We start from the raw sequence: 23,058 nt of genomic DNA, 5'->3' as shown, positions 1-23,058 counted from the left end.
TCCCTATTCATAATCATACTGAGACAACTTTTCATCTATTCATTCTTTTTCCCCCTTTCCCTCTTTCCATCTCTCTTTTTCTCTTCCTCCTCCTCTATCTCTCTCTTTCTCTCTCTCTCTCTCTCCTTTTTCATTCTCCCTCATTATATTTCTGTCTTTTCTATTTCAGCATAGTATGTACTATATGTCTATATGTTTATATATACATATATAATCATATATATATGAAATCTATATGCACATTGGAAAATCTTGAATCCTATCTTTTAAAAGACTGCCAGTGTATCCCTAGACATGCTACTTAAGTTTTTGGTACTGCAGCTAACTTAGCAAGACATAGTTTTAAAAGAACTGCAAATGTTGGTTGAGGGATCCAGCATCTAGTACAATACCTGGGTCATTGAAGTCACCTACTAATAAATGTTGATTGTTTGATTCAGGGAGATGCACATTTTCATATCTATGCCTATATATGTATGTAGCATGTGCATTTTGTGTTGTAAGGATCTGTTACTTAAAAATAGCATTTTAGGGGTTAAATTAATGCTGAAAAGCTGATTCTTATTATAGTTGACATAGTGTTGGGGAATAAAGATAATTATTTCTCAGAGCTTCTTAAAAACACTTGTGGGGTTGGAGTAACTTCATGGTCTGGCACCTTTAACATTCGGCTGATAATATTAGTCCTTCTACTATTTGGTTCAGTAGCCATCATAAATCATCTTGCAGGGAGGGAAGGATGGAAGGAGAGAACAAGAGGAATTGAGAGTTTCAGAGCCCACTAAATTCTGCTAGTTCCACTAAACATTATGTCACACTTGTATTGTCATCTTAGGCAATTCATTTCTATTCAAATTAATTCAACAAGCATCTACTAAGTGCTTTCTCTGTAACAGGAATAGTGGTAAGTCTTAGGAATAGGAAAACAAAACTGAAACCATTGTGACCTCAAGGAAGGGTGAAATTCTAGGAAGAAAATAATAAGTACATGGTTAAGCAAATATACAAATAATATCTTTATAATATAAATATTTTATTTAATTTCCAAATATATACAATGGTAGTTTCTACCAATAATTTTTGCCAGGTTTCAAATTTTACAATTTTTCCCCTCCCTCCTTTCCCTCCTCTCTGCCCCCCAACATAAGGCAATCTGATATAGTCTTTACATTTGTTTCCATGATATGCATAGATCAAAATCACTGTGTTGAGAGAAAAAAATATTCATAAGGAAGAAAGAAAATATTAGAGATAGAAAAATTATTCAATACATGAGACAATTTTTTTAAAAAATTGAAGCTTATAACCTTTAGTCTTCATTTAAATTCCATAATTCCTTATCTGGATACAGATGATAGTCTCTATCATGGATCCCCTAAAATTGTCCCTGTCATTGTACTGATGGAATGAGCATGTCAATCAAAGTTGATCATCAGCCTATGGTGTTGCTGAGGTGTATAACGTTCTTCTGGTTCTGCTCATCTCACTCAGCATCAATTAATGCAAATTTGTCCTGCCTACTCTGTAATCCCATCCCTCCTGATTTCTAATAGAACAATATTGTTCCATCATATAAACTGGTTTATGTGACTTTGGGCTAGTTATTTAAGTCATAAGCTGCATTGCAAAGACAGATCTACATTGAGTGAGGATATTTCCTCATTGGTAGTTTCTCCATGTCAATAAAATCATCTGTCTGGTGAAATGAAACTACAAACATGTAGTTATATTTGTCTTATCTGAATATGTGTGAGAGGAAGTGAGAAGTAAAAGGGGAGAAGAGGAGAGAAGAATAGGGATGAAGCAGGTGGGAGGGAGAGAGTTCAACCATTCCCCAACTGATGGGACATCCCCTTGCTTTCCAATTCTTTACTTCTACAAATATATCTGTTATGAATATTTTTGTATATTTGTGTTTTTACCCTTTTTCATGATGTCTTCAGGATACAGACCCAGTAGTAGTATTGCTGGATCAAAGGGGATACACTTTTATTGCCCTTTGGACATAATTCCAAATTGCTCTCTAGAAAGGTTGTATCAGTTCACAGCTCCACCAAAAAATGCATGTGTCCCTGATTTCTTAAATCCTTTCCAGTATTAATCATTATCCTTTCTAGTCATATTAGCTAATATGAGAGGTGTGAGGTACTACACCAGAGATACTTTAATTTGCATTTCTCTGATCAGTAATGAATTAGAGCAATTTTTATAAGCCTAGATATAGTCTTGATTTCCTCATGTGAAAATTATCTTTGAATATCCATTGACTATTTATCCATTGGATAATGGCTTGTTTTGTTTTTTTTATAAATTTGACTCCATTCTATATATATTTTAGAAATGAGTCTTCTGTGGGAAATACTAGTTTTAAAAATATTTCCCAATTTACTACATTTCTTTTGCTCTTGGTTTTATGGTGCAAAAGCATTTTAATTTGATGTAATCAAAATTATCCAGTTTTTTTTAATAATGTTCTCTATCTCTTCCTTGGTCATAAATTATTACACTTTCCATAGGTGTGACAGGTAAAGTATTCCTTGGTCTACTAATTTGCTTATATTATTGTCTTTTATGTCTAAATCCTGTACTCATTTTGATCTTATCTTGGTATAGGCTACGAGATATTGGTCTAATTCTAATTTCTGTCATACTATCGTCAAGTTTTCCCAGCAATTTTTATCAAAGAATGAGTTTTTATCTCAGAAATTGGACTCTTTGAGTTTACCAAACAGCAGATTACTATAATCATTTCATGCTAACTTTTTTGCACCTATTTTATTCCAATGATCCACCACTGTTTCTTAGCCAGTATCAGACAGTTTGATGAGTGATTTTAATATAATTTTTGATCTGGTAAGATTAAGTCACCACCTTTAGTATTTTTTCATTAAATTCCTTTCTCTTTGTTTCACCATGTGAATTTAGTTACAACTTTTTCTAGCTCATTAATGTAATGTTTTTTGAAGTTTGATTTATATCTCACTAAATAAGTAGTTTAAATTTAAATAGAACTGCCATTTTTATTATATTAGCCAGGCCTATCCATAAGCAGCAGATATGTGCCCAGTTATTTAGATCTCATTTTCTGTGTGTGAAAAGTGTTTTATACTTGCTTTGCTAGAGGTTCTCAGTTTGCCTTGGCAGGTCAACTAACTCTCAACTATTTTATGTTGTCTGAAGTTATTTTAAATGAGATTTCTCTAACTCTTGCTGCGGTATCTTGTTAGTAATATGTAGAAATGCTGATGATTTATGTGGATTTATTTCATATCCAGCAACTTTGCTAAAGTTGCTAATTGTTTCCAGTAGTTTTAAATGATTTTTAGTGTTCTCTAGGTCTACAAAGAGTGAGAGTTTTGCTTCTTTCTTCCCAATTCCCTATTCAATTTTTTTCTCTTATTGCTGAAGCTAATTGAATAATAGTGGTGATAACGGGCATTCTTGTTTCACTCCTGATCTAATTGAGAATACTTTTAGCTTATCCATATTTCATATAATGCTAGTTGATGGTTTCAAATAGATAATGTTTATCATTTTAAGGAACGATCCATTTATTACTATGCTCTCTTGTCTTTTTAGTAGAAATGGGTGCTGTATTTTATCCAAGATTTTTCAGCATCTATTGAAATAATCATATGATTTCTTTTAGTTTTGTTATCAATATAGTCAATTTTGCTGACAGTTTTCCTAATATTGAACCAACCTTGTATTCATGCAATAAATTCTGATTGGTCATAGTATTTTATCCTAGAAATAACTTGGTGTAATAGTTTAGTTAAGATTTCATTTAAGAATTTTTTATCCATATTCTTTAGAGAAATTGGTCTATAATTTTCTTTCTCTGTTTAGGCTCTTGATTGTTTAGGTATCAGCACAATATAGGTGTCATAGAAGGAAATAGGCAGAGTTCCATCTTCACCTATTTTTCCAAATAGTTTATATAGAAATGGAACCAATTGTTTCCTGAATGTTTGATAGAATTCACTTGTGAATCAATCTGGCTCTGGAGATTTTTTCTTAGGGAGATTACTGATGGCTTGTTGAATTTCTTTTTTGAGAGAGGGTTATTTAGGTATTTAATTTCCTCTTCATTCGACCTGGGCAATTCATGTTTTTGTAAATATTCATTCACTTCACTAAGATTATCAAATTTGTTGGTGTACAACTGTGCAAAATTGTTCTGAATTATTATTTCAATTTCCTCCACATTGGTGATGAGTCCCCCATTGCATTTTTGATACTAGTAATTTGGTTTTCTTCTTTCCTTTTTTAATCAAATTAACCAAAAGTTTATCTATTTTATTCATTTTTCTTCATAAAATCAAGTTAGTTTTATTTATTAGTTCAATAGTTTTCTTGTTTTCAATTTTATTATCTTCCCCCTTTAATTTTTAACATTTCTAATATGATATCTAATTGAGGTTTGTTACAAGCTCAGTTCATTGATTTCTTCTTTCTCTATTTTATTCATGTAAATATTTTTTTTTTAGATTTTTGCAAGGCAATGAGGTTAAGTGGCTTGCCCAAGGCTACACAGCTAGGTAATTATTAAGTGTCTAAGGCCAAAGTGGAACTCATTTTGGGTTCCCTTTCAGGAAGGGATTGATATATTCTTTCAATGACTTATTTTGTCCTCTGGTTCCAGGATATCAGGGCAATTCTTTTTCACTATATCTTGAGGTATGGAGTCCGGACTTTTTTCTCTTCAAGGTTTTCAGGATGTCCTATGATTTTAGATGGTCTCTTCTGGATCTATTTTTTAGGTCTGCTATTTTGCTAATGAGTAATTTTACATTTTCTTCTATTTTAAAAAAAATATTGTTGAACAGATTCTTGGTGTCTTGTGAAGTCATTAGTTTCCACAGATTCCAATCTTTTTTTAAAGAGAAGTGTTTTCTTCATTTATCTTTTGCACCTCTTTTTTCAATTGGTCAATTCTGTTTTTGAAGGAGTTGTTGACTTTTTCCATTTTTCCAATTGTGTTTTTGAGAGAATTATTTTCTCTTTGTATTTGACTAGTTTTTCAAAGAATTTGTTTTCTTGTTGTAAGATGTTAATTTTCTCTTGCATTTCTTTTTCCAATTTTTCCATTTGATTTTAAAATACTTTCTGATCTCTTCTACAATGTCATTCTGGCCTGGAGACCAATTCATATTATCTTCTGAAGCTTCAGTCCTCTCTTTTTAGGACCCTTGTCTTCCAAGGTAGCACTCATTGAACTTTGCTTTACACTGACCTTTTTTCATTTTGGGTCCTTTCCCTAGGATTTTGTGTTGGGGAGGGGTTGGTTCACAGTCATTATGTGTTGAGATTCCTTGCTCACTCCAGGGGGTTTACTCAGTGGGCTGGTCTGTAAGGGATACCAAAATTTTCTCTGGATTGTCTGTGGTACTGATTAGTGATTCACTCCCTAGGTAGATCATGGGGGGTGCGGGAAGTGACAGAATCTGGGCTGTTCTCATACAATGTGGGCTGGACCCTGGAGCTAGACAGTTAAACAACTCAATCAGCCCTAGGGGAGATCTGTTACCTGATTTTGGGGGTAACATGCAAACACCTAGGGGCTTTTACTCTGCCTGTTCTGGAGAAAATCATGTTCTCTCACAGGAATAGGGAGAGGGAACTTGGCTGAAACACAGAGACTCCACTGAAAACACTCAGGCTATTGGCCCAGGTCTTCTGTAACAGCAGAGCTAACCAGATAGATTTCTGAGCCATTGCATTAGCATTCTCTCAGCCACCACACACACAGGAAACGCTTCTGCTGGTGTTCTCAGGTTAGTCCCTTGGCATCACCCCACCACACCTGCACTGGGTCTCTGCTCTCTGGCTTGCTCACACTATCCCCATGCCCGTGATAGACCTTGCTACATGATGTTTTCCTTGGTTCTTCTCTGGGTTCTGTTGATCTAAAATCTATTAAGAGACTTGTTATTGTTAGTTCTGAGGGAAAGTCAGTTCTCTCTACCATCTTGGCCAGAAGGGAATACAAAATAATTTTAGGGGAGTATAGAGTTCTAACAAGTGGAAATTGAGGGCAGGACTCACTGACAAATCACTAAGGAAAATGATTCCATACTTTTCATGATATATTAGTATTCATTTCCTAGTATTAATTTTTTTTCTGATCCTACCACGGGAAATAAAAAAAATGAAAGAATAAAAATATAATTGGGGTATAGGAAGAAAAGTTTGCCAGAGTCCCTTTTAAAGAGGCACCTCCTCCACTCCCCCTATCTCCCAGGATTGATGGTGATTGGGGAGAAGCTTCTTCATTTCTTTGATTATCATCTTTGGATGACATCTCATCCTAGTCAGCCTTGATGGGCATTAGGGATTCCAAGAAATAGTTGTCAGGAAAGGTGCCAGCATGTGAGTGACAGTCATTTCTTAAACCAGTTGTTTCTCTTCTTTTACCTTTATTTTCCTCATGAATAAGATGGAAGTAACAATATGAACTTAACACACATTGTTCAATTCATCCAACATTTCTTAAGCACTTACATTTTCCTGGGGCTTTGTCATAGGATAAATACAGTGAAAAATTGTTGTATGGTAATTTCAGTTGTCTTCCATTTTTTTTGTTGATCAGTATTTACATTTGTGGCCAACACTTAGTGGCCCCATTTGGGGTTTTCTTGGTAAAGTTACTTAAGTGGTTTACTGTTTTCTTCTCCAGCTCATTTTTCAGATGAGGAAATTGAGACAAAGAGGGTAAAGTGATTTTCCCAGTGTCACATATATGCTTAGTATCTAAGACCTCATTTGAACTCAGAAAGATGGATCTTTCTGACTGCAGGCTCTGTACTTTTATCCACTGCATCACCAAACTACCCTGACAATTATTAAATAAACATAAGAACCTAAATTATAATTGGTAATAGTGGTTTGACAATAATAAATTTTGTCATTGCCATTTCCATGCTAGTAAAGTAGCAAAACAATATAATCTACCTTCCTAGAATACTGAGAGAATTAAGAAATTTAGTGCTTATGAATCTAAAAAGAGGCAACTGTTGTTCAGAAAAAATTATTCAAGAAACCTTTATCTAATATAATAGAGTGCTCAAAGGAGCTGCTACCAATAAGACCTTGAAAAGAATATTTCTTACTTTTCCCTTTGATGTTCCTTCTTAGGAGGCAAGGAAGACATGACAAGAAACTCAATCTACTGGCCTCTGCCCTAGCCTGTGTAAATTATTTTATATAGCCTCTTGCTGAATTATCTATGCCCTCTTCCCAGAAGGAAGAGGTACTACTGTGTATAATCAAAGCTCTGGCAACAAGGGAAAAAAAGGCTTGGATTTTCATATGTATGCTAGTGGTGCAGTATGGAATCAAGTATGTTCTGAGATTTATGAAGCCATACTCTAGGTTGCATAAGCCATATTGTGAAATAGTTATTAAAACAATAGTTATCAAAATGATCCTTAGGGTCTCCCCAATTAGAATATGCGCTTCTTGAGAATAGGAGCTGTGATCCTTTTTGTTCTTAGTATAGCTTCAAACATAAGAGTTTAATATATGACTTTTTTCTTTCTTTCCTTCTTTCCTCCCTTTCTTCCTGTCTCTCTTCTTTTCCTTCTTCCTTCCTTCCTTCCTTCCTTCCTTCCTTGCTTCCTGATCACTCTACTTTCCCCTATATTATTGTTAATTCTCCATTTTCTAGCATAGTACCATGGCTAAATTTGAACTCAGGTTATCCAGAGTCAGGTCACTTTACTTCAAAAGACCAACTGCATTCAGTTTTCAAAAGAACAGTAAACCAGTGACAACTTAACTTTCTATATTTTTCCATGGCTTTCCCCCATTTTTCACTTTTTAAATCTCTTTCCCAGTTTTTTTCCCTAAGGGCTATTTATTTATTGGTGATGAGTATATGGGGATAGCAATATTTAAAAAGAACTAGAAAATGGAAAGAGCCCGGGTGACCCACAAAGCAGATGAGGAGCCCCAAGCAATCCTGAGTCAGTCAGATCCCCTCTGGAGCTCTGGACTCTTTGGGAAGGAGAGAATGGTTTGACAGAAAGAGCTTACCGTTGCAGCCAGCCACATGATTTCTACATTCTTTCTCTTTTTGGCCTGGACATTTTGTTGGAGATTTTCTAGTAATCCTTTTAGATCATTTTGTTCTTGAAAATGAGATAAATCTGAAAAGAGGGGAGACAACAAGTAGTTTTTACAATAACTTTTTGCCCTCCCCTGCTTTCACATCATGTTTTATTTGTGCTCCATCAATACGCCAACCCAGAAAAATTCCTTTATTTATTCACTTTTTAAGTTTCTAACCTTTATTCTACTGCAAAACCCTTAGGTCATACAAAATAACAATATTTACAAAGGTAATGGGATCATGGCATCATGTTTTTGGAAGTCATTTTTCTAAGGCTCTCTTCACTTTAGAAAGTAATAAACTGAGATCCAAAGAGAGGACTGAACTTACAGCTGGTCTGCGACACATCTAGTTTACTGACTAAAATCCTAGTTTACTGACTCCAAATCTGATTTTCTTTCCCTTATATTACACTGGTCATTAGAAAACTGTGTCTTTCTCTCACAGTTCCATTTATCCAGATTTAATACAACTTACTCTGAATCTTAGAACGCAGAAGTGGGAAAATTCCTGGTTCAGTTTTTCTAATTGTACAGATGTGAAGCTGATTCTCAGAATGGCAAGTGGTTTGACAGTGTTATAAAAGTGCTGAATCTAGATTTAAGGAGCCTTCAGTTTAAATCCAGCCTTAGGCATTTTGTAGCTTTAGGTTCCTTAACTATTTAACTTCTGCCTTCCTGTCTCCGCATCTGTAAAGAGGTGATAATAGAACCTATATCCTAGGGTTGCTGTGAGGATCAAAGGAGAAAATATTTGCAATATTTATTATTCTTACAATTATTATATTAAGATCACACAGCTAATTGTGTATCAGAGACGTTCCAAGGACCTAGAATTCTGAGTTAGATCAGTGTTCTTTATACTCAGCAATAAAAATACTTTATAATAATTAAGTGTTTTCTCAGAAAATATCACTCTCACAAAATGTCCTGGCTTTTGGAATTTTTAGGTCTGCAGAAGAAACAAACCTGGATGCACCAAAATAAGCTAGATTAAATGTCAGTTTATAATTCTTTTAAGAAGATTTTCTTGGTTATTTTTTTAGTGACAAAAATTATAAATCTTGGAAATAAATAAAAAAAAATGATGTTTTTCATGACTCAAAGAAGCTATTTGAGATTAGGAGCCCTACATTTTTGGTACATAAAGTGGAAAAGGAAGGGCTGGTTCTGGTGCCAGGAGAACTAGTTGCAAATTCTGACTTTGCTGACAAATACTTGTGTGAACTTAGTCCAGTCTTTCCAGTCTCCTATTTACTATCTGAAAAATGAGCTTGACTTAGATCCATGAATTTTTTGATCCATGAATCTATGTCCTAAAGACCTTAAAATCCCTGGTGGGAGTGGGAGGGGGAAAGGGAGGAAAGGAGAGAAAGGGAGAAAGAAAGAGAAAGGGTCTCCCCACCTTCCAGCAGAGAGGAAAAAGTTGTGGACAGGCATGTTCTTTATGACTAAGCAATGGAGAGATTGCCATATTCAGAGTCAGGCAGCCAGAGGTCAGGTCTTTGCTCTTCTGTTTAACCATGATTGGCCAAGACACAAAGAGGTTCAGACTAGATGTTCTCCAAGGTTCCCTTCTAGCTTGAAATCTCTGACCCTGCAATGGTTTTCTTTTTTTCTTTACAATTCTATGAATACATGGTAATAGTAATAATAATCAATGGTGACAATTCAGAGAGACCCTTGATGAAAATGCTCTCTACTTCCAAAGAGTAAAAATTGAGAAACTCTGATTATAGACTGAAACATATTTCATTCAGTTTATTTTTTAAATTGCTGTTGTTACAACATAGTTAATATGAAAATGTTTTATATGGTTTCATATGCATCATTGGTAATTATTGATAATTTATAATTATTAGCAATTAATAATATAGTACTTGTCTTCTCAATGGGTAGGGAAAGAGTTGGAAAAAGCGACAGAATTTGAATCTCAAAATTTTAAAAACTAATTAAAAAATAAATAATGATTTGGGCAAAAATTTTGAAAAAAATAGCCTGCCTTCTGCCCAAAAGTACCCAAAGTACAAAAAATAAGCAAGCCATTGGTGGGGGGGGGGGTAGGGGTAGATGGATAGAGGAATGAGAGTGAAATTTCAACCAAAGAAGCAAAGAAAGGAATGTCAATGAATAATTAAAACCATAAAGAAAAAAAGTCAGGTATAAAGGGTCCCAGATAAACAGAGCAATATTATCATTATTAGGGATATATATTCTCTGTATCTATGTATATTTATATGGATCTATGTATATGAACATCTATAGATAGAGATAGGTAGATGTATATCCATCTATCTATGCCTCCAACTACCATCCATCTCCTTAATTCTAGTTTGTACATAGGAAAGATTCATATGCTGTCTTACTTTTCTGTTCCTTATATAGGAAAACATTTATTTCTACTGATGTCTGTCAAGTTCATAATAAAAATGAATTTTTTTAGCAAGGGAAGGAAAAAGATGCCTCATATTTTATTTTCAGTTTATATATCTCCCAAAAGAATGTAAGCCTATGGAGAACCAGCATGTTTCATTTTTGTTTTTAAAGTCCTTTTCCCTAGCAGAGTGCCCTGTCTAGAGTAAATATTTAGTAAATATCTGTGTATAAATAAAATAAATCCATAGAATTAACACAACCTACAGGACTTAAGTCCAAACAGGCTAATAAGACCACTTTATAATGCTCCTCTGCTTCCCATTCCCCTTAATTCTAAGTTGGAACAGGTCAAATCTGTTTTCTGGGATAGCTCCATTTTTCAAAGGGAGTTCAAGGAAGCAAAGAGTGAGGATTCAGAGGCAATACTTTCTCATGCCAGCTCTGCATGCCTTGATATGTGACCTTGGATAAACTATTTAACCCCTCGATACCTGGTTCCTCATCTGTAAAATGAGGTTTATAACCCTGACTGGCTTTACAGAACTGTAGTCAAAAACAATTAATAAAACACTAGACAGAGCATGCTGCCATATTGAGTTCTCCATCAACACTAAGCATTTTGGGGCAGGAGGGGCTTATACTACTTCCAGGGAACAATTACAACAGAGAGCTTGTCTTCACCTGAACAAGAAAGTCCCCCAGTTCCCCTGCAGTGGAAGCAGTACTTGATCATGCATACACACACACATACAGTTCATTCACAGTTTCTTCTGTAGTCAGACTAATACTCACACTCTAACAGTGTCTTTCCTTTATACTATGCTGACTATAGATTTCTTGCATAAGAATTTATGTTCTGAAAAGAATTTCTGTATGAATAAAATTTGGTAACCACAAACCTCATAAAGTGAGAAGATATTTAACACTTCTTTTTTAAGATGGAAACTTTCATGATTTTGTCACCATAATACAATTTTCACCTGGCATAGGACTAAAGTCCCAAAGTGGTGAATTTCATTTCATCAGCTTTAGAGAAACTAGATTGTCCCTTGGTCACAGCTTAAACTAATAAACCTGCTCAATGATTTTGAAAAAGCCATCTTCTGCTGATCATAAAGACCAAGTTAAAGTATATGTGTCTGTGTGTCTGTCTGGGAACCATATAATAGGATAGGTTAAAGAAGGGAAAACATATCTTACTTTTACATTGCTGGCACTGGATTCAAGAGAACCTGAGTTCAAATCCAGCATCCGATACCTACTAGTTGTGTGACCTTGAGCAAGTCACTTAACCCTGTCTACCTCAGTTTCCTCATCTGTAAAATAAGCTGGAGAAGGAAATGGCAAATCACTCCAGTATCTTTGATAAGAAACCTCAATGAGGTCACAGAGAGTTGGCCATGAATGAAATGATGACAAATAATAACAATATTTAGAATATCACAGCTAATCATTCTGTTATGTCCTGGTCATAGATAAGATAAAGAAGAGGATGATGAAGATGATGCAAGAGAATTTAAGAAAATACCAAATTAGTACTTGTGTACACAATTACAATAAGGCAGATATAGAATTTATGTGAGAAAAAAATCTCCAGGTAATTACATCTATTCCAAAGGGGAATAAGCTTCCTTGAGGATAGTGGGTTCCTTATCATGAAAGGTCTTCATTTTCTGAGGATGGTGTGGATGATATTTTTGGTCAGTTATGGATTGAAATAGATAATTTCTGAGTTCCCTAAGCTATCTACAGCTGTAGAGATAGAGTTTATAACTAAGTGTATAACTTAGTGTATAACTAAGTCAAATCCAAAGTACTGGGAAAGAACTTAAAAGTATGACAACTGAAAACCAGTCAAGGAATAGGAAAGACAAAAATGTTCCTATTACCATATTTAGTCACTGAGATACAGAGGAATGAGGACTGACTGGAAGTCAGAAAATCTATGCTGTTTCTTTGCTCCTGGCCTTGGGCTGCTGAGCTTTGCCAGAGAAAGCCCCAGAAGTAAGCTGATTTCCTGCCATAACAATTTATGGTGTGCAACCCCAGCAGAGCCCTCAGCGCTGTTTGACAATCTGTCTAGTCTACTTGAAGACTGTGCTTCCCATTACCCACAGTGACAGTCCTACTTCTATTCATTTTTCTTTGCATTCCCAAGTCCACATATTACATTCACACTTAAGAATAAATAACTACCTCCTAATTCACTGAGGCCATATAACATGAACTCCTCATTTCTTCTCCTCAATTCCTCAAACTTCTAAATATAATCACCTTTTTTCTTTTTTTCTTCCTTTACCCCTCTTCTCTTTTTTCCTATTCTTTTCTCTCTTCTTTCTTTATTGCTGAATTTATATCTCTATTTTTAAAATCTAACTCAAAAGTTATGTTTCCTGATATCCTTTCCTGCAGACCCCACTTAGCTTTTGACTTTATACATCTCTGATTCACTTAACATATATTTTTGAATATTATATTTCTCTATGTCTTATTAGACTAAATTCCTTGAAGACAGGAACTAAATAAAAGCTGAAATATCATTTCTCTTCCAGGACAGAACAATCACATAAAGTGATTGCCTAATAAACATTTGAGGACAGCTTAAATCTTGGTTCTGCCATTGGATTACCTTATGACCTTGAAAAAGTAACCACTTTTCTGAACTTTAGATTTCTTAGCTGTGAAATGAAGTGAGATATATTTTCATTTTCTAACCAATTGTACTATTAATTTCACTAACATCCTCCTAAGTTGGATACTTGCTCCCACTTAATTTTCAATTTCTTTGTCTTTTTTTTCTACTATTAGATTATAAGGTCCTTGAAGGCAAAGAGTGCGTTTTCCCCCCCTTTTCATTTATATATTCCTATTGGGTAGCACAATGTGTAGTACACACTAGGCACTTACTAAATGTTTTCTGACTAAATAGATGATCTGTAAGTTTCCTTCTAGCTCTGAAAATCATATGATCATGGTATTTTCTAACATTGAATCTCTTCCTTTAATTTTGTGTGAGTTATATAACAACATTTATTACCAAACAAATAAATGCAAATTAAATGAAAGCTGATGGAGATGGCTTAAAATTGGAAAATCTAATTCTTTGGGATGCATCAAAAACTTGAAAAAATAAATAAAACACCATTGAAACTGTTTCCTGAAGAATTATTTCCAAACTGTAAATTAAAAAAGTAATATAAGAAAACAAATAACAAAACCCTCATACTGATCATAGTTGAATGATATCTTTGATCCACAGACTTTCATCTTTTTTCTCAAATGAATTTTATAGTTCTGATCACCCATGGCAAAAACTTGAAAGGTAATTTAAAAAATACATAAAAAGAAATCTCCTCTGACTCAGTTACTATGAAATACAGGCCATAGGACTTGGTGCTAAGGAAGGATGGCAGAATTATAATGGACTAATTCCTTTGTACTTTTGTATTATTTTAAGGAAACATGAATGAATTATTTAATGAGACCAGATTTCTTTTGATGACTTAGACCTGATTTCTGAAAAGAGAATTACACACACAAGATCATAGAATCTTAAGACTGTGGAACTGAGAGAGAGACCTCAGGGCCCTATGGTCTAACCTATATTTAACTAAGCATTTCTCCTACAATTTTGTCAATAAGTGGTTATGTAGCCTTTGCTTAGGCTAAACTCCCCAAAATCTGCATAGAAAAGCTATTTTAATATGATAAAATATACAGACAAGTAAAACTAGAATGTTCCACTTTGTTTCTACTATTTTGTATAGTTATAGAAATAATAGTGACAGCAAAAAATATATATATATAAAGTCTAACAATCAAAGAAGGGACAAAATGATACCTAATTGCAGATATCATGATGTTTTACATAGAAAATCACTGCATTAAAGAGCAGATTACAAGTTAATTCTAAAAAGAAGCAATTGAATATAATGACAAAAGTAAGGAGATGAAAGAGAGATCTGATTTAAAATAACTTTAAAATAAATAAAATACCCGAAATACCTCTATCAATGTGCTCTTTAGAATGATATTAAAAAGTATTATAAAACATCCTCATGAAGACAAATAATCAAAGGGATATTCATTGATTATGGCTTGGCTAAAAAGTGTGGGAAACAGATTAATGGAATTAAATATTACTGTAATAAAAATGAATTGAGAAGCCCAGAGAATCATGGATATATATGAATTGTTATAAAATTATATAAGTTGAATCAGCAAAAGCTATATGCAAAATAACAGCATAAGAAAATGTGTCAAAATTCTATATAATTATAATAATCTGATTCTTCTTTTCACAAAAGAGATAAAGCAGTATGGTCTAGCTCTCTTCTGTACTTTTAGAACTTTAATTCCCCAATTAGAGGATGAACTTCATGAATCCACGGGAATCAGTTTTTTCTCACTTAGCATAAAATTTGGTATACATTAAGAACTTAATGTATTCCATTAATTCATTCATTCTTATGAAATATTGTATATGTTTTTTCAGACTTTCTCAAAAGGTTAGTTTTAGTTAACTGAAATCATCTTTCTTGCCTTCCTCTCTTTCTTTCTTTCTTTCTTCCTTTCTTTCTTATATCTTCGTTCCTTTTTCCATTCTTCTTTCCTTCCTACTTTTTTTTCTTTAACAAGAAAAGACTCAGTGACTAAGGGAGAGACAATATATTTGGAAATGACTGATGTAAAAATAAAGAGAATGAATAAGAAATGAATGAAAGGGAAAATTCTATGTATAAATGAAAAAATTAAGACCTAGCTAGAAACACACCTTCATTTTAGGAGTTTTTATTATGGTGAAAAGAGCATTCAATCAGAAACCTATGTTCAGTTCACAACTGTTATTTACTAGCAACTGAACTTGGATCAAGGAGTTTCATTGTTTTTTTTTTCATTTTCTTGCTTCAGCTTTCTCAACTCTACAGTTGAGGAGCTTACCTAACTGATCTCCCCATTTCTAAATACTATGATCCATTCTTACTTGTCAAAAAAGATTTCTTCTATCTTCTTAAACTGTTCCCTCCTGCCTAAGTCTTATTCCCTGAAGATTTCTGAGCACCTTGATGGTAGGAGTTGTTATGTCTATCATGTCTAGTCTTTCCAGTGCCCATCACTATGTTGTACCCCAAGGCATGTCATAAATTCTGAAGGAGTTAAATCAAAATCAAAGAACAGCTAAAAAAGAACCTATTTTGTTTTCAAGAGACGTGACAATCTTCATTCAAGTGTTTATTCAAAAGCTGCTCTATAAAGTGGCTCCAGCTTCATCTGAACATTGCACACCTGTTAATAATCATCATCTACACCTTCAAAGTATATACTCAGATGTGTTAAAAGTCCCTGAAGAATTGATTTGCGTAGAAATAAAGTTGAAAGTGAAATCTCTGAGAATACTGCTAAGTGTGGATGTCATAAATAATGTAAACAGCAAAAAAAAAAACCTCTCAGCAATATTAGAATATGAAGTCCATCCTTCACCATGGCAACCAAGGGAGGAGGAAAGAACATTTTAAGTTTATGAGAAAATGAGCATTGTTCTGTCTATTTTCATTCTATAATTCAGAATAGGCAAACAGACTTAGAGGTAAAGCAGCAAAGATTTCCCATACAGTAAATTTCTTTTTGCTGTTAAAAATTAATATTTAGTGCTGAGAGTGAATAGACAATTAAAATTAAAATCTAAATGCAAAGCATTCTAAAATATCAACATGTATGTACATGCAGGCATAGCTACTTTCAAAAGGAAAGTTTTGTTTTCAGGCACAGTACATGCTAGAAGAAATCAGGAAAAGAAATCACTTCAAATTCAAGCTATTTTACTTACATGTGACAAAGAAACATAGATAGAGGTTGAAGGGACCCAGAGGTCTTCTGGACCAAGTACCTTTATTTTGCAAGTGAGTAAACTGAGAACCTCAGGATCTAAGCTCAAATGTCCTCCAAATCCATCTCAATTTTCCATTCCAAACTTCCCTATTTTTTTCAGATCCACAATGTCAGAAATATCCCTGACATCTCATTCTCCCTCATTTAATATATAAAAACAGTTAACAAATCTTGTCATTCTCTCTCTCTTCAATATATATCAAATGCCTTTTCCTTCTTACTTACAGGGCTACCACCCTAATTCAGACCTTCATCACTCCTTGCTTGAAATATTGCAAAGACTCCTAATTGGTCTCCCTGCTTCAAGCCTCTTTCCTCTCCTATCCATCCTGGATGACCTTATTGATTTTCCAAAAGTGTAAGTTTGACCACATCATTCTTCTACTCAATAAAGTTCATTCTCTAATGCCTTGAGGATCCAATATACGTATCCTTTTTGGCTTCCTAATTTTAACATATATTATTTCTTTTCCTGCATAGTGTCTGGGCAAACTGATCTTTCTCTTTCTCTCATGTCACTTCATCTTCTGTCAGTATACCTCACCTCACATCTACCTATTAGAATTCCTATTTACTTCAGAATTAGTTTTAAGCAACATTTTCTATGTCAGGTCTTTCCTGATCCTTCTAGCTCCCCTCCCCCTATATTTATTTTGCAGACGTAGTTTATGGACAGTTTTTTCCTTGCCAAACACAATGTAAGCTCCCCAAGGACAGGGACTGTTTTGTTTTTGACTTTTTATCCTCAGCACTTAGCACAGAGACTCTTAACAAAGGAGGTTTAATAAATGTTGGGTGACTGACGGACTAGATATCTTCTCCAAGTTCACTTCAGTAGCAAGTAGAGAAACCAGGACTCAAAACTCCTGTTTTCATTAAGTTCAACATTTTTCCAATGAAAAATATTGCCTCAATCAATCAATCAATAAACCTTGATTAAGAGTCAGTGTTAAAAGCACCTTACTGAATAAAATGCTTGTATTCATATCTCAACTATTTAAAATTTTTTTTCCCATTTTCTTTATTCTGAAGATTTTTTACTTGGAAGTACCCAGTCCCACTTGTACTCCCCTAAATCAGCAGATGTCTCACTTCTTAATTTACTGAGAAAAGACAAAAATATCATTGTATGAGTTTGCTAAACTTCACTCCTTCACATTTCAGTTTCACTGTCCACCTATACTTTTCATCTTTTTTTCCTACTCACCAATTCTAACCTCATGCATTTGTGTTCTGATTCCATTCATACACCTCTCCATTTGATTCCCCTGCCCCACTCCCATCCTAAGTCTGTTTAATTCATTATCCCTTCTCTTTAGACTTCAGCTATTTCTCTTTCCTTTGGCTTACCCCTCTTTTTTCTACAGATATAGAATTTCTTCTATCCTAAGAAAACCTTCCTTTTACCCTCTATCCTAATGATCAGAAATAGAGAATAGTCAGCCCTTTGAAAAGACCTGTAAAAGTTAAGTTCTTTTGGGAATGGTGATACCAGTTTAGCCACCTCAAATAGCTTGCCGTCCATGGACAGCCTAAAGCATAAGGTAGAAAGTATAAACTTGGAAGAAATTATCTTAAACTCCGTGAGAGAGAGGGTGGATAGAATGGCTCTGTTACATCCCATGTCCTCCCAGAGTATAAGCTCCTCTTGAGGGGAATTTAAAGACAATTTATATGTTGTATGCTTATATGGAATATATATGTGCTTATATGTGTATATATATTATATATTTATATATAGATATAGATATATATTATTTTTCTCCCTACACAAAGACTTCTGAAGGTCCTTGCATCCTCAGAATTTTCTGCTGTGTGAAATGAAGAATGCCCTTTACCCAATATGCATTTGTTACTTTAAGTGCTTGTATGGCATCTAGGGACCTTAGCACTCATATTTGTAGAAATATAGAAATAAGTCTATTTGGAAATTTCTAAGAATAAACCCTAAATGTTTCTGTATGAGTCAAAAGAAAATGTAACTCTTTGGGGTCAGCACTTTATCATAGATCTCATTTTTGTGAATCCTAGAGTTTTAATAGAGACCAAGACATTAGGTTAAATGGAAAGGTAGGATTAGAATTCTCTCAATAACTAACTTCTTCGTTTTGTCATCAGCTAAGTGAGTAGCAAACTTTGAAACAGTACATAAATGCGAACTATTAACTATTTTATCTTTATATTCTGAGGAACAAATAACATAATGAAAGAACTTTCTCTTCCAGGAAGACTTCCTTGATTGCCTCAGTTTTGAATCAATTTCCTCTCAACACTAACAAAATACTTCCTTTTATAGCTGTTATTTAGTGAGCATACTTTGGCTTCAAAATGGCAAAGCATCTTTAAAAATATCTGACATTAATGCAGCCACTTAAGATTTTGAAAATTCTTTATATTTATCATCTCATTTGACCCTCACAGTAACTCATAAAGTTGGAACTACTGCTCTTCCATTTTGTAGATGACAAAACTGAGTATGAAAGAAGTCAAGGAATTTGTTCATAAAGATACTTATCAATATGATCACACAGATTGTATCAGAGGTGAGACTGGAATCCAAAACTTCCTGATTTCACTCAATATACTTTGTGCTGCTTCTTAAGCCTGAAGGGTATTTTTTAAAACCTTAGCAAGTCAATAAACTTTTGTTGACTGAAGGAAAGTTCCTTTTCTCGAAAAATTCAAGCTAAACAAAAGAAAATACTTTGATAACAAACAGATTGCAACTTCAGCCTATATTGTAAAACAGCACATGCTTTCTATACTTTATAAAAGTCTAATTTCTACTCCCTGGGTACATTTTCACATATGAGGATGGTGTGTGGCATCTGGGTAAATTCTAAACCAATACTTGGCTTACTGCTGCTGAGATGCTTAAAGTGTCAACTGTCATGTGACAGTAAGGGGAAAAAAACAACCAAAGGATGCATCACAATAAAAAGTGACTCTTTTCCTTCTTTTCAAGGATTTATGCATTTTACAAGTCATAAGATTTTAGAGCTGGGAGACATTTTAGGGATTATCTCTTCCCTCCTCCCTCTGAACTCAATGGTATTATAGATGAAAATATTGGACTCAGAGTCACAGAACTAAAATGGATCAAAGTTCTAGATGTAGAAGTGATTCCAATGGCCATTTAGTAGAATATTTTCATTTTACAGATGAAGAAACTCTGGTTCACAAAAATTAAGTGATTTATACAAAGTCACAAAGGTAAAAAGTGGCAAAGGCAGATTTAATCCAATTCTTCTTACTAAAACAGTCCAGAACTCTTTCCATTAAACAATAATGAGCTATAGGAAAAATATCAAATTATTGTCCCATCACAATGCCATGGTCTATTAAGGAAGACAGAATTGTATTTTACCTATTTGATGTAGTCTTTCATTTCTCATCTGGCTGCATTTCTTGGGTCTTCATCAGAATCTCCTTATCCTTCAAGAACTGAATCCATCAACCCCCAAACTACCACCACCTAAATACATTGATCTTTTATTTTTTTTCTCCTTCTCTCTGACTGCAGTAGTCATAGGACAGACAATGATGAGAGTCTTCCAAATCCTCTATTTAAAGAAGTCAAGGCCAACCATCTCTACATTTCCCATTCAGCTATGTTTGTCTAGATGTCATCATGTCTGCCTGGTACCACCTCCCTCCTCTTTTGAGCTTCTTTCTATGCATTTTCTCCCTTATTGAGGGCAGAAATTATCTTTTCCCCATCTTTGTGTGTCCAACATTTAGATAATGCTTAACCTAGTTGTGGCTGTTCAATCATTTTCATTTTTATCTTTATTTTCATGACCCCATTGGGAGTTTTCTTGGCAAAAATACTTTAGTGGTTTGCCATTGATTTATGCAGCTCATTTTTTTATTTTACTGATCAGGAAATTGAGGCAAACAGGATTAAATGACTTGTCATACAGCTAAAAAATATTTGAAACCAATTTCTACTGCACCACTTATCTGCCCACCTGACCCTAGTAACTTTTTAAGTTATTTTTTAACTTATTAGCTTACTGATCCCTAGGCTTTGTGCATCTGAAGCAAGATTCTTACTTGCCCCACAAGGTTATGGTTCTCAATACAAAATGTACTAGAAATGATATAAAATTTCTCAATGATTTTAATGTTTCAATTGTCTTAATTCCTATTATTTCATATGGTATATTTTTCTTCCTATCCATATTTATCCTAAATACATATTTATGGTCTGTCTACTTCATGTTAGAAACAATAAATAAATCTGGAATATCTAAAATAACTAATATAAATGAACTTCTGATAAATTTTCATTTGGATCTGTAGTTATTCCTATTTATCTTTCACTTTTGATGTTTATCAGGGTCATAGCAAAAATGGAAGATATTCTATTCAGGAAGACCTCCAAAGAGGTCATAGTAATTCCACAGATCTTTCTAATGCCACCTTGTAAACCAGCAGTTTTGTCTCAGAAAGTCAATAGAAATAATCACCTTGCCCTCTCTTCCTCCACCTTATGCTCCTTTTGTCCAAATATTCAAGAAGGTGCATACTTACAATCAGGAGACATCTTTTCAGTAAACAACTGGTAATAGTCCTTGAGGAGTTCAAAGTTTTCTTGATTAATACTTTCTTGCAGAGAGACATCTCCAAACCTTAAAAGAGAAGGAGAATGAAGGGAATAAGAACAAATGGGGATCATAGGACTTCCTAAGAAGGGAATCTGTTTTTGTGAATTCTTTTACTCATCTTAACTTTTCAATTTTCTTCAGTCTCTGACTCTTTCCCATCATTACTTACTATCAGAAAACAACCTGGCTTCCCTCCTGGGAAGAATGAGAGTATTGGTGTGAACTTTCTTATTTCCTTTTTCTCTGCTTCAAAACATCAGTGTCTCTTGCATTGCCTTTATTCTTTCTCTTCTGTGCAGGAACTGTGAAGACTCCCTAGAGTGCCTGTGTTTTCCATCTCTTAACTCAAACATTTGCTCCAGTTTGAACTCCCCAGAATATTTAGACCCTGCTTTTATTGTACTATCCTATTTGGTTTGAGTCTCTGGACGCCAGAGGATTTCCACCACACCTACTTAGATTCTGTGCATAATTTGTTTCCCTTGATTTGACATGGAACTGTAGGGCTATAACAAAAGTTTTATACTTTTGATCCACTGATCTCTCATCGAATACCATTTTGTAATTTGGATTCAAATATTTGAACATCATTAATGATAGGCTTCCCTCCCTACCTCCTATGTTTCAGGAGGAAAAATATCACCCAAACTTTTAAATATACTTCTATTTCTTTATGAGGGGGTCATCCTTTACTCTTCTCTCCCTTCAGTTCCTATATCTTTCTACTCACACAATCACCAACCACTCTGTTTCTGACTATTCTCACTTATAAACTGGACTATTGCTTTAATCTTTTAACATTTCTTCCTGCATTAAGTCTCTCCTCTCTGTAATTTATTCTTCACACAGATGTTTAACTTATATTTTCAAAGCACAAATCTGAAAAGATCACTCCCCTGCTTAAAGATCCAGTGTCTCCATTTTGCCTCAAGGATAAAAGGAAAATTCTTATATTTAGCTTTTAAAGACCTTATCAGTCTGGTTTCCTGACTTGTTGCAAATTACTCTTCTTCATGAAAAATTCTAGGCAAAACAGTTTAAAGGCTGTTTGTTTTCTTTATAGAATATTCCATGTGTTGCTTTTTTTCTCCCCTTTGCATAGGCCATGCTTATGATGGAAGGTGTTTCTTCACTTTCATCTCACATTATCACTTAAAAATCCATGGTTTCCTATAGAAAACCAATATTGATTTCCTTAAAAAAAATTAGCATTTGCTCTTCTTAGGTATTCTGTATCATTTATCTATTTTGTGTACAGCTACACATATGAATCTAGCACCTTCTACTTAAACATCTAACTATATATGTATTCATCCATTTGACCATACTCTATCATCCATTTATATCTATCTAGTTATAACTATCTATCCACCCATCTAATTTTCTATGTACTTTTTTTTTCCAATAGAATATAAAATCCTCAAAGCCTAAGGACATTTTACTTTTTGTTTTGGGATTCCTAGTATCTTGTACAATTTTTGGCACATGCTTAAAAATGTGGGGTTTTTTTGATAAATATGTATTACAAGGTACCAATACCCTTTATTTTATGTTTGTCAAATTATCACTTAAAAATGGTACTCGGAATGGAATGTCATTCTTTATAGGTGTTCTTATCATCTCAGAGTTGACTGCTCTTCTTCCATTACTGTAGCCTAAAAGCATATTAGTTTTCCTAGTTATGATATCACAATATTGAAACAAAATGTGTTCACTTTAAGCTCAGAATCCCTAGGCCATTTTCTAATATATTGTTATTTTCAGGTCTCTCCCATTCTACATAAATACAGTTGAGTTTTAGAACCTAAGCAAGGGGTGGCTAGGTGGCGTAGTGGATAAAGCACCGGCCTTGTAGTCAGGAGTACCTGGGTTCAAATTTGGTCTCAGACACTTAATAATTACCTAGCTGTGTGGCCTTGGACAAGCCACTTAACCCCATTTGCCTTGCAAAAAAAAAAAAAACCTAAAAAAAAGAACCTAAGCAAGTGTTATATATTTGTTTCAATTAGATTTCATCTTTTTAGTGTGAGACCATAATTTTACTCAGTAGATACCTTTATAGTTTCCAGTT

At 34.1% G+C, this 23,058-nt stretch overlaps 1 protein-coding gene across 14 annotated transcripts in view; it reads right to left on the bottom strand.

Moving 5' to 3' along the window:
• INPP4B (inositol polyphosphate-4-phosphatase type II B) overlaps nt 1-23,058 on the bottom strand; it is a 981,822-nt gene that overhangs the window by 327,259 nt on the left and 631,505 nt on the right. For all 14 annotated transcript variants that reach the window (XR_012477007.1, XM_074229241.1, XM_074229248.1 and 11 more), the window contains 2 exons: nt 20,914-21,011; nt 8,038-8,150 (listed from right to left, as the gene is read on the bottom strand). Coding sequence is in view for 13 of the 14 variants with exons in the window: in XM_074229241.1 (XP_074085342.1) it covers nt 8,038-8,150; nt 20,914-21,011 (211 nt within the window). In the remaining variant the exon portion in view is untranslated. The remainder of the gene's footprint in view (nt 1-8,037; nt 8,151-20,913; nt 21,012-23,058) is intronic.

Source organism: Macrotis lagotis, chromosome 3 (assembly GCF_037893015.1).
Source record: "Macrotis lagotis isolate mMagLag1 chromosome 3, bilby.v1.9.chrom.fasta, whole genome shotgun sequence".
Lineage (NCBI taxonomy): Eukaryota > Metazoa > Chordata > Mammalia > Peramelemorphia > Peramelidae > Macrotis > Macrotis lagotis.
Note: the sequence above shows the minus strand (reverse complement) of the source record. Positions and strands in the feature narration are given on the sequence as shown.